Genomic DNA, 12,674 nt, shown 5'->3' with positions numbered 1-12,674 from the left:
CTGAAGGTCATGCAATAAATCTAATTAAAGTTGGACTGCAGTGCATCTTTTTGAAGCCTTTCCTGGAAGCTCAGCACCACAGATAACACTACTCAGGCTAAATCATATGTAGCTACACAGTGCTCTGTAAAATACAACTATTTAAAAATCCTTTCAGCAGTGACTGATGTTAAAATCCACTCTGAATGCTGCATTGCAATTATCTCTATATAAGCTTTTCCAGATGAAATGAGAACCATTTTTATCTGTATTTTCCATACTGAAGTTTACAGATAGCATCAGAATGTTTAAACTTTGTTATTCAGGCTTCATTATATCCTCTGCAATACTGGTGTAATTAAAGTCCTTGTAACATCAGCAGAAGTAATTGAATGTCTACGAGCAGGTACTTGTTTTGCTGTCCATTTCCTCTGTTGACAAGCCAGTACAAATCAGATTATTTCTAAAAGGCCATGAGCTTTAGCAGAATCAGGTATTCCGAGCATTCAGATACAGATTTTTTGGGTCTGTCATTAAAAGCATTGTTGGCTGTGGTATATGGCAGCTCACTGGTTGTGTGCCAGTATTTTTCCAGTCAAAACCTGTAAAAACAAGCAAACCATCTATGTCACTTAGACTTGACATTGGCATGACTGGAAACAAAAGATCAAAAAGGATGATTCACATTAATCAAGTTGCTATAGTTAAGTAATCCTGTCCTGGTAGGGTGGCACTGCTGAAAGAGATTTCTTCTCCCCCTTGCTAAAAGCACTTTCCTGTGGAAGTCCAGAAGAGTCATGGTTGTGATAGTGCTGCCCATCAGAATACCTTATCCTTGATGTTTAATCACTCCTTACAAGTAACTTGGGTTTGTAGTCAGTGTTACATCTGCCAGTGGATGGTTAGACACTACCAATTAATTAGTGAAATCCCCCGTAAGTTACAGCTCTGCATTTCAAACCTCTGCTGTGACTCCAAAGGCAGCCTCCCCTTCACCTCCCCTGCCAAGACAAGACAGAATCATCTTTGCAAGGTTATGTCAGCTGGAAATCACTCTTTGCATATCTTAAAGTACCACGTAGATAAAAGAGCTGCAGGGAACCTGTTGTTGCTGTCTTTATTAAATAATCCAAGTAATGGCATTAATTTGGGATTCAGCAGGAGCGAAATGCACTGATCAAGTGGTGTGTGGTGTAGGGGATTAGTCAGGAGCGGGCACTCTGGATTCCAGAGCTTGCTGGGCACTGGCTGACCCTGGGCATGTCTCCTGCCTCCTCCCAGTCCGTGCTTGGAGGGTGGGCAGACCCAAATGGCTTTGGAGGATATCTCAGCAAAGCACCGTGAAACCAGGCTCTGCACAGCCATGCAGAACTCAGATAGCAAGCCCCAGTCGTGGGCTGCTCCATGAGCTGCAGCCTTAGCTCTGTTTTCTGGTACCCAAGCCAGCAGCAAATCCATGAGTGTTTCTGGGAACTCGGGGCAGGGGACATCAGGGGACATGCTGCTGATGGCAGCAGGGGTGGGACCACCTGGGAAGCTGGGGGAGACTGCAGAGAAGAGGCGATGGGGAGAGGAGACAAACTGCTCAGTGACTCTTGTTGGCAGTGGGCAGGTTCCCTGTTGTGGGCAGGAAGTTGTGATGAGGGAGGAAGATTTCATCCCTCAGCCTTGTTTTTCTCATTCCGCAGCTTGAACCCATTCACCTCTTACAAACTGCGAGTGAAGGCCACCAATGACATCGGGGACAGCGACTTCAGCGCGGAGACAGAGGCGGTCACGACCCTGCAGGATGGTAAGGGAGGAGGAGGAGAGGCCACTGGGGACATCGCCGAGGGGTCAGGGCTCCCCTGGGCTGCTGGAGCCACTGCAGGCTGTTCTCCATGGAGGCTGGAGTGAAAACCAGCAGCCAAAGCAGTTCTGTCCACAGGAAGTTGACACAGGTAGCAATGAGATATGGCTGAATTAACAGGCAGCCTTTAAGTGTCCTGCTGTGCCCTCCGATAATGAATCATACTTTCAGGAGTCCCAAAATGGATTTAAACTTTGTTTGATTGGCTTCCAAACTCTGCACTAACCATTATCTTTGCAGAAATTGAATAATTTACAAGAGAGCATTAAAAATAAATGTAGATCCCTGCATACAGTTGAAGAAGTTTCTTCAATTGTTTTCCCCTCACAATCCACGTCAGTCTGCAGAATGGCAAAATTGCTGAGGTATAAGTAAGAAAGAGTATGAAGCTCCTGGAAACATGAGCATTTAATCCTGCAGATCAGGACTAATAAACTGTGAATGACATTGACAAGGCTTTTATTTTTAGCCTTAGAGATCAGCTTCTAATTCCTTGATTGTATAAAGTCGATGCCTGAATGCAGAAGTAGCTCTGATGTCTTGAATGCAGGAAGGAACTCTGCAAAGTAGGAAAAGCATCAGTATGTGCTTCTCCCCTGGAAAATTGGGTGATCCTGGGATACATACATGGATAAACATACATACATATATATATATATATATGTGGGTGCTATGAGGTGGGGTTCAATCTCTTCTCCCAAGTAAGAAGTGGCAGGACACAAGGAAATGGCCTGGTTGTACCAGGGGATGTTTAGATTGAATATTAGGGAAAATTCCTTCACTGTAGGGATTCTCAAACACTGGCAAAGGCTGCCTAGGGTAGTAGTGGAGTTCCCATCCCTGGAGGGATATAAAAGTCATGTACATGTGGCACCTGTGGAAATGAGTTATCAGGGAGCTTGAAAGTGCTTGGAAGACTCAGTGGTTGGACTTAATGGTCTTAGAGGTGTTTCCCAACCTAAATGGTTCTATGGTTGTATATATATGTGTGTATATATATATATATATATATATATACATGGTGCTAGGAATTATTTCCTACAGAGCAAGAAGTGACAAGTTAGAAATGACACTGAGATATAAAAATAGGAGACCATTTTTCCAGGGAATGTAATCTTGAAATCAGAAGAGCAGAGGACAGAGCTCAGGAGCATGGGAAGTTAAACAGGAACCCATGTAATACCTGACTAATGTGCTAAGCAGCCCCTTAAAGGTATCCTGACTCTCCACCTTCCTGCACAGCAGCAGCAGGGTCAGTGCAGGCTGTAACTGGTGCTAATGAGGCAGCACTGACTCACTGTTGTGGAATTTAAAATTTCATTTTAAGTTCTCTTTGAATTTAGCTACAGTGGATCCAGAGTTGTGCTTGGCCTCCTCACAACACAGCTGGGAAAAAACTGTGAAAGCTTCTTACCTCCTCAACAAACTGAGCATTTATTCTGCTGAGCAGCCCCAGTGCTGCCACTTGAGCATTGCACTGTGGATGGCTGTGAGCTCCTGATAAGCCTTTGCTTCATGTTGGAGCTGCTGTGGAGTGTCTGGGAGTGCCACAGGCCATGGGCACAGGAAGGGGTTAACCTGTCTGTGGTAAATCGAGCTGTCCTGACTAAAATAATGTGTGACTATGTGACACAAACTCCTAAATTCAAGGTGGGCTTGCCCCAAAAAAAAAATCTCCTGGAAAATCTGGGAGCATTTTTCTCACCCTTTGGAGCCAGCACACAGCTGGTTTAACTTCCTTACAGATGGGCATCTGGTGGTGTGTGAGCAGCTGGCTGCTGCAGCTTCCTCCAACTTCATGCCCTGAGCTTTCCTTACTCTGCTCAAGCTGCCAAGGTCACAGGTAGAGCAAGGGATGTAAGAGGAGTGCCTGGTTTCTCCCTGGGTTCCAACATCCACATCTGCCGTGCTGCTTTTGAGACATACTGTGAAGCAGCTGGGATGGAAGATTTCCTTCAGCAGTGAAGAAAAATAACCTGATGAATGAAAGAAAAGCTGTCCCTTTCCCACCCTCTTGTTGTAACTGCTTTTGTTTCTTTTTTCTCTTGTTTAGTTCCAGATGAACCACCCAGTTCTGTGTTAGTAACTCCCCACACGACTTCCTCTGTCCTTGTGCAGTGGCAGGTAGGTAAAATGAAAAATTCTGATGTTCCTGTGAACAATTTTTTGGCTGCTTTGACTTGCTGAATTTAAGGGTACGTTGCCAGGGACATTTTCTTGAGCTGGAAGTATTGTACTAACGTTGAAGGACTGTGGCTACTTCCTTATTTGCCTGATCTAGCATAAATTTGAGTGATGAATGGAGATTGCTGGCAGTTGCTTTTACTTTGTGCCCCTACTGGGAGGTAAAGGAGTGTCTGTAGCTATGTCCAAGATTGTTACTTGTCAGATTCCTGCCCTTTCATTGCTATCCATGGATGTGCATCTTTACATGGAAAATATTCCACAGAGTGTGGTGTTGGTAAGATCAGGTAGTCAGGAACTCACATGGTGCACAGCCTCCTCCTGCTGCTGGAATGATCAGAAGCCTGAGATCAGTGTCTGAGATCCCATTCTTACCTCTGAGGAGCTCCACATGCCCTCTTGACTCTTTGAGAGGGAAACACTGAGTTTCTCCAGAGAAGGGAAAGGAAGTTTGAGCTCTCCACAGTCTCTCCGGGTTGGATGGGGAAGTATTTGTGTCAAGTCTGCATTTTATTTTGGCATTTCCTCTGCCTGCCTTTATCTCTCAATCCTGGCCTCCTGGGAGATGCAGGAACATTGTGTGATCCAGTGCCTGAGGTTTCTTTTTGCAGAGTGGGCATTAATGGAGGGACCCCAGTGGGGTACTGCACATTATCCATAACCCATCCTGGAAAGCCTCTGCCTGCCCTGCTCCCCAGACAATGTCCCCCACACATAATAAGGATGACTTTGGACAGATTGCATTATAGTGAAAAATGTACGTATGCATTTACAGTACAGATGGGACTCCTTGCATTTTGGGAAGAAAAATATATGGATGGGGGTGTGTTTATTGCTGTGCAGCAGCATTTTAAAATCTGCCTGGCTGTGCTGCTGGGTGCCTGGCCCCAGCTCACACAGGATAATCCTGAGCAGCAGCACTGCTTGCAGCATGTTAGACCAAATAGGAGACATGTTGAGCAGTTTTACCAAAGGAATTATGGAGAGATGCAAATCTACCTCCCACCTACAACAAGAGCCCCCAGCAAAGGGGGAGAAAGAATAGAAAGAGAGGACAAAGAGGATGTGAGGCACAGTGGACCACAGAAATAAACATTCCCCCAGCTGACTGATTACTGGTGTGTAGTTAATGTGAAATAGGTGGTTGTTTAGGTAATTGGATGCTTTTCATTTCATGAAAGTGAAATGGGGTTGTTGTGCCAGAGCCATCTCAGGGGAGTTGTGGGCGATTATATGTCATTACCACATGTATATTAATAGGTCCTGGTAATTCAACTGTACTATATTTTTCAAATAAACAAAAATCTTCAAGTCCCACAATAGCCTCCAATTAAGAGGAAGTTCACAGCAGTGTCTAAGAAATAATGTAAACTGAAAACAGCAGTCAAGCTAAATGAGAGAGTGGATTTCCAAGCAAAGCTAAATTTTTAACTTTGAGCTGTGTTAATAATTCACAAAACAAACTCTCGGTGCACTATCTGGGCTTTCAGCTGCTTGGTCCAATCAGTCCATTATTTTTAAATTTAAGGAGGAAGAAAATAAGTGATTTCCAGTGAGGTCTGTTGTATCAATAATGCAGGGTTATTTCAGATGTTCTGGAGGATGTTACACTTAACATCAGGATCATGTACTGTTCTGCTTCTACCTTAGAGATAACAATTATTCAAACTTAGATTTCAGTCTTTATTTATTTATTTCTCTTTAAACAGCACAAAAATATTTCTCTTAGTTCTGTACAACCTTATGGGCTGCCACTCATAACCATTTTACCTATTTCAGCAGATCCCCCCGGCCTTTCTACAAAATCCTAAATAATCCATTACATCAAAAGCAGAGTTTTTTTCCACACAAGACAGGCAGGAAGGGGAAGACTTGACCTTTTAGCAGAGTACCCTTTCCAGGAAAGAATCATCATTTCCATGGCAAAACGAGAGACAGTTTGCAAACTATTTATTTGCTGAGCTTTCCTGTAATAAATCTCAAGGATGGAAAAAAAGGAGAATTACATGATAGCATAAGAAAACAGTGCTTGCTCTCATAAGATCAGTGTTGGGCCACAAGGAGAAATTAAGCCTTACCTGTTAGGCAGTTACTTGGCAGAGCAGGGAGTCACAGTCTCCTCCTCAGCTTCAGCAAGGTTTTCCTTTTTGAGTTCTGCGGGATCATCAACTTCCCCCCCTAAATTTAACAAAAGTTTATTAGTAATTAAAATAGGAAAAGTCATAGGTACACAGACACTGCTGTGCTGTGAAGCCCTTCTCTGCAAGGACACCATCAGGGCTAAATTAACTTCAGTGTAATACAGAAAACAGAAAGTCAAAACTGTGAAACAAAAAAGAAAATACCAGGTGAGAGGAACTCATGATTTCTAGTTACCCCATCTCATCTTCTTGCAGAGGAGAGTGTTTCAGCCAGTCCATGAGCAGTAATGACATGGGGCAGCCCTGGAGAAACCTGGCACTTTGGTCTATTTTCTTAGTCCCTTGGACAAGGGGCTCTCAGCCTGAGACTCAGAAAGGCCATTGTATGAGAGCTTGATTTATTTGCCTTGTAAAATGCAGTCGTAGAGGGAATATGATTGCCCTTTCTAAAATACATCACAGGAGTAAACACCCCACAGGGAGAAGAACAATTTAACCCAAAAGGCAATGTTAGCACAGGAACAAATGGTTAGAAACTGCCTATGAATTATTTAGATTAGAAATTAAATGAAGGTTTCTAACTGCCCGAGTGGTGAGGCTGGGAACAGCTTCCCAACAGGAATATGGGAAGCTGAAGAATCAGCTCGATTTCTGGTGGAGGTTGTTCTACCTGTGAGAGAAGCTTTCAGCAGGTGGGGTTCTGCAGCCCTGCAGGGTCCCAGCCCTGATGGTCCTCGAGGTCCCTCACAACCCTGTACCCACAGCATCGCTCTCTGCTGCAGATGCCAGATAACACTGAAAGGTGGTCATGGCTTTGCCAGAGGGTGGATGGAGCACAATGATGGACACGAAGCAATGATGGATGAGAGATCTCCAGCCAGGCAGAGCAAGTGAAACCTTGGGAGAGTTTGGGCTGCTTTCAGCAGGCTCTGTACAGGACAGCTGCAGAAGGCAGCTTCTTGTTGGAGCAGGTTCTGCTCTTTTTCCTGGTGGCTGTGTACTTTCCTTATACTCTGGTTCATGTAATTTTCATTTTTGGTGTCCATAACTGCAGTCTTTCTACTTAGTTCCTTCAGCCTTCACCCAAAGCAAGGTCAGTTCTTCTCCCTCCTCTTGCCATTGTAATGGAGTAATGGAAAATTCATGTTATTTCTGGAAGCAGAATGCCAGGTTGTTACCAAAGATCTTCCTTCTTTCTATCAAGATGTCCTTACTTTGTTCATTAAAATTACAGGGGACATTGCCTTCTATTGTGACTGTGTTTCACATCAGCAGTTAATTTTTACACAAAGCTTTTCCTTAGTAGAGTTCTCAGGGCTGGTAGGGATCTTTCTGGATTAAAGGTAAGATCATCATTTAAATCCTTTTCATTTTTACTTTCAGCCCCTTAAATTTCAGTTGAAGAATCTTTCGATGATAAATGGCTCAAGGCATCTCTTTGCAGTTCTTAGCCTGCATTAGACTCAGGAAAATATTTTTTTTTTTCCAAAACATGAGGAATCCCTTTGCTTGTCTCTACTTAAGCAAGCCACCCAGACACAAATCTCCCATTCACTGTGCCAGCTGTGAATGCTACATCTGTAGCTGAAGGAGGATGTGAGGGGCTGCTGGAGAAGCCTTGCTGAGGTGTTTTGTCTTTGATCATCTCCCAACATGATGCAGAAGGAAAAAAACTCCTATTTGAGCCATCCCATGGCTGTATGTGCCAAACTTCTCTGAGCTGTTGTAGAGGAGCCCTTGGTTTTCCTCTGTGCCCACACCAGAGCCCATGCCTGTGTGAGGTTGTTTTTAGACCTAGTTATATCTTCCTAATCAAAGCCAGAAAATATTTATTATTCCTTTTTATTTTCCTTTTTATTTGCTCATCAGTCTTTCAGTGAAATAATGCCAAATGAAGACTGTCCCATGATCAGTCCCCAAGGAAAAGAAAGAAATTCTGTCTGTGACAAAATCATGTATTTCCTTCTGGAAGCAGTGAAACACTGTTTGGCTGTTGCAGTGTTGGTGGAAGGCAATCTGCATTTCCAGGGAGTGCTTATTTATACTTTTCATCACACCCAGGTTTCTGTGGGCCAAGAAGGAAAGGAGCTTGGTTCGCTGTGTGGATTTTCCAGTCAAGAACTTTTTGCAATGGCCACAGCTGAGCAAAATCCTCAAAGCTGCCTTTAACTCGTGCTTTTCAAACCACACAACCTTATTAATTATTAATGTCTGTTTTCACCTGAGCACAGAGCCACTGCCCCTGGTGGAGGATGTCTCTTGCATTGCACATCCTCACGAGCCTGTTCTTCACCTGGATGTTTTTCAGCCCCCCAAAGTGGAGAGTCTGAACGGGCTCCTGCTGGGATACCGCATCTACTACCGCGAGCTGGATTACGACGCCGGGGCTGGGACAGAATCCAAGAACATCCAGAACCCCTCAGCTCTAAGAGCAGAGCTCACACGTAAGCCTGGGGTTTGGACCTTAAAATATCCCACAGTGGTAATCTGTCGTTGCACCAGGCACTGCACCCCCTCTTGTCCCATGTAAATCTAAGAGTGCTGGGAATAATTCGGGTTTTACACAATCAGCCTGAAGATGCTGAAGAATGCAAGTGACTTCAGTGTGATCAGCATTGTACTGGTCTGTGCTGATCTCTGCCAGCATACTGGAATTGAGGGTCTGTCCCCCCACGTACCCTCTGATTTCCTGCTTCCCACTACCTCCATAATTACCCTAGTGCACTTTGTTGTTCTGTCTTCAAATGAGAGACACTTCATTTTCCTCAGCTGGAAACTTTTTCCTTTCTTGCTTTTTTTTCTTCAGTAGTTTTTATAATTGACATTTTGTTTTTACAGTATGAGGAAAACAGCTGAGGAGAATTTTAAAATAGAATTTTTATAATTTCAAAGTGCTTGTCCATATTTTAGAAGAAAATAGCAAAGATGAACAAGAATTTTTGGGTGCCTGCTTACCATGTTAGTCATTGGGATTTATAGCTCACATGGAAAGAAGGTGGAGAGGGAGAGGAATAATAGACCAAAAAAATGAAAAGGCTTTTTAGATAAATGCTAGAAAGGAAATCAGAGGGAAGAAAAGGCAGAATAAGACGATGTGAGGCAGACATGTAGCACTCAGTAGCTGCAGAAATAAGGTCCAGCAATGAGATGTGCTCATGGAGGGACCAGCTTTTGTCCTCTTTGATGTCACTGGAATATTCAGAATAAGATAGTACTCCAAGAGCAGCAGAATAGGGTTCAGTGAGACTATTTTAATATCTCACATCATCTGCCATGCTTTCCTGAAGCCACAGAAGTGAAATCTACAAAAGCAAGAGTGAATTTTAATGAGGGTGTGGAAAAGCGGGTGCTTTAAATACAAGGTAAGCACCTAACTCTGGCCTCACCTAGGTCATCAGAGCTAATGAGACCTCTCAGACTGAGCAGCTTGAACCAGGACAGAGATGTAAAGTTCTTGGAGGTGTAGGAATGCAGAAGAGTTGTTCTCAGACACAAACTGAAGGACAGTGTACATTATGATGTAATGGATTTGGGTGAATGTGAAACCAACCAGTTTTGTGTTTTCCCCTTTCTCTTCTGGCCCTGCAGCAATGTTCCTAATCACTGTAGAGGAGAAAAAACTAGCTGCACCTCTCCAGGGAGTCAAGAGACAGAGAGAGCAAGGGGTGGAGACAAATGTATTTTAAGATAAAATTCCCTCTTTCTCCTCATACTTCTCACCTTAGAACACCTCTGTTCCTCACTGACCTGCAGTTTTGCACAGCTTAGCATATTATTACAATCCACTCACAGCACGAATATTGAATTCTTTAAGTGAAACTGTGGGAAATCAAATTCACACTTAAAGAAACAGGTCCTGCCCTGATGTAAGTGTTCACTTTGTGGTCCACGTTCCACCTCAGTACTCTGCAGCTCTTCAGGTTTTGAATTTTGCATCTCAAGAATCAGGATGTAATATACCACTGAGAGCTTTTGGCCCTAGAAATCATTTCATTTTTACTCATTTGTTCTATTTAATCTAAAAGCCAGAACATCTTTGTGTTGTGTATTTGTGAGTTGCTCTGTTTGAGGAGGAAATGAAACAGCCCCATGTGGGCGAGATGCTCTCGATGTGTTACGAGAGAGTGATGTGATTTTATTGCCCTTCAAGGTATATTCCTAAAGCTTAAACTGTGTATGGGTGTGCTGCCTCATTTGCCTCTGTCTCTGCTGTACATCATTTGCAATAACTATTTCCTTGCACTGTAACAAGCTTTCTGCTTTGCTTACCCTGAATAGCCCAAGGCAGCTTCAAGACAGTGAACAGCAGCTCTGCATTAACGACGTATGAATTAACACGTAAGTGCACATTGCCTTCAGTTGAGACTCTTTGTAATGGTTCAAAACATACCACGGGCAAACTCCTGTGGCTCTCCTCCATGGATCCAGCAGAAATCAACACAGATTAATGACTCTGGCTTTCTCCAGTTTCTTTTTTCTTTAAGCCCTTGCTTCCCCTACACCCAGAGACATCGATGATGCAAGTAGGTAGCTGTGGTAAAAACGTGGCTGCTGGGAAGGTAAAACATTCCTGACTGTAACAACCCAGTATTGCTGATGCTAAATGAATTTTGATTCACTCGCTACATATTTTGCAGTCAATCTGAGTTTAGCTGTATCACATCATTAGTCCTATGATTCAAGCATTGCGTTGCTCGGGCGTTCCATGGAGTACAGGGCCAATTTAGAAAGGGCCCAATGAATTCATGTGCATCTCCAGAGGTGTTTTCAATTGGAAATGAATAAAATAACATTCGACAGAGTTAAAAGGCAAGTTGCTTTGTGGTGGTGATGGTTCACTAGATAGGTTTTGCCCAAGGCTTTTGAGTCACAGATTGTGATGGGCTAAAAAAAAAGAAAAAATGAAGCCCGATCCCCACTGAAAGTTGCATGCATGAACTCTCATGTTCCATTTTCTTCTACATCCAGTTAACACTAAAATCTCCCTTGTGACTTCTCATGGCAGAAAATAAAATTTCCCTGTGCAAGCTGCCCAGTACTATATGTGTGTATCTTACCATTGTTTGTTTATGAACGCAGTGCTGTGATTTCTGATTTCCTTGCTCCATCTTTTGCAGTCCTTCCAAATTTAGTGATATCACATTTAAAAATTGGGGATATATTAGATATAATTTACAGTATGCCTGAGACTGGGGAATGATGCTGAACTCACAGTCAGATATTGGAGCACAACACTTATAAACAGGTCTGTGACACTGAAATTAGACAAACCTCCCTAATTAGACATTTTGAACCTTACCAAACCCATGGCATACTGTCAGTTCCCAAGTTAAGGAGACTCTGATTCATAGATAGCAAGAAAAATTATGTGCAAAGGAAGAAATTTGGACCTCTGGCCATGCGTGTCTTAATTCAATGCTCATTTAAATAGGGCAATTTATATTATTGATTGCTCTCTTACTCTAATTTCCCTGTTAAGTATTGTAGATGATAAATATATCTGTTGAGATTGATTCTTTCATCCTGAAAATGCAAAATCTGAAACTGCTCAGATGCTGCCTCCCTTAATGACGTTGACATGATTCTGCTCCACCCTTGTTGCATCTGTTAATTACCCACAAACAACTGGGGGTTTTTTTTAGATTTTTTTTTCCACACTTCTCTCACTCTCCTGCCTCATCTGTCAGAGTAGTTTCTCTGTGTCAGCAAAGAAATTTGTTGCCTGTTGGCCAAATGGAGTCTAACCTTCAAATTCTCCTTTCTCACTGTGGTTGATGGTCAGGCTGTGGTTGGAGGAGATCCATGTGGAGTACCTGGAATGGGACTCCAGATTCCCCACTGCAGCTCTCCCTCTTCACCTGCCTCAGCTGTTCTAGAGCAGTGCAGTTGCCAAATTCCCCTATTAAATGAGCATTCCAGGGATTAGGCAAAGGCTAGGCAGGCTCTTTCCTCCCAGTGCACATCAAAATGAGACCTTATGGTGACATTCAAAGCCAAATCCTGCCATTTTCTGTACTTAAGAATGACCTAGGGGTGTTCCTCTAGTTAGTTATCCGTAAGAAATGGGTGTATTCCAAGAGAAATGGTTATTCCTTTTACTGGAGTGGCACTGAGAGGAAGCACTGGAAAATCCTGCCATTTCATCACAAATATCTTTCAGACTTATGCAAATACTGTCGTGATATATGAATTCAGGAAGGCTTGAAGTAGGCATTGCACTGTTGTACTGTTCTATTGCCACCTTTTCTGAGGGACAAGTCTGGAGATAAAGAGGTGTTGGAGTCTAAAAGATGGCTGTAATACGGTATAAACCATAATATATTATATCAATATGTAATATTTTACTTTTTCAGAATTGAAGAAATACAAGAGATATGAAGTACTAATGACAGCATATAATGTCATTGGTGAGAGCCCTACCAGCACACCAGTGGAAGTGTTTGTGGGTGAAGCAGGTAGGTGAAAAGAAAATTAGTTGATTTCTTTCTCTCTTTTTTAAATACCTACATGCTGTAGTATTC

The 12,674-nt window shown here is 43.0% G+C and overlaps 1 protein-coding gene across 1 annotated transcript in view; it reads left to right on the top strand.

The window, feature by feature from the left end:
• SDK1 (sidekick cell adhesion molecule 1) overlaps window positions 1–12,674 on the top strand; it is a 384,821-nt gene that overhangs the window by 327,988 nt on the left and 44,159 nt on the right. Inside the window, exons 31-35 of the mRNA XM_062503303.1 lie at window positions 1,668–1,771; window positions 3,882–3,952; window positions 8,462–8,597; window positions 10,432–10,491; window positions 12,507–12,608. Coding sequence (XP_062359287.1) covers window positions 1,668–1,771; window positions 3,882–3,952; window positions 8,462–8,597; window positions 10,432–10,491; window positions 12,507–12,608 — 473 coding nt within the window. The remainder of the gene's footprint in view (window positions 1–1,667; window positions 1,772–3,881; window positions 3,953–8,461; window positions 8,598–10,431; window positions 10,492–12,506; window positions 12,609–12,674) is intronic.

This window comes from Cinclus cinclus, chromosome 16 (assembly GCF_963662255.1).
Source record: "Cinclus cinclus chromosome 16, bCinCin1.1, whole genome shotgun sequence".
Classification (NCBI taxonomy): Eukaryota; Metazoa; Chordata; class Aves; order Passeriformes; family Cinclidae; genus Cinclus; species Cinclus cinclus.
This window is presented reverse-complemented; position numbering and strand designations above follow the sequence as displayed.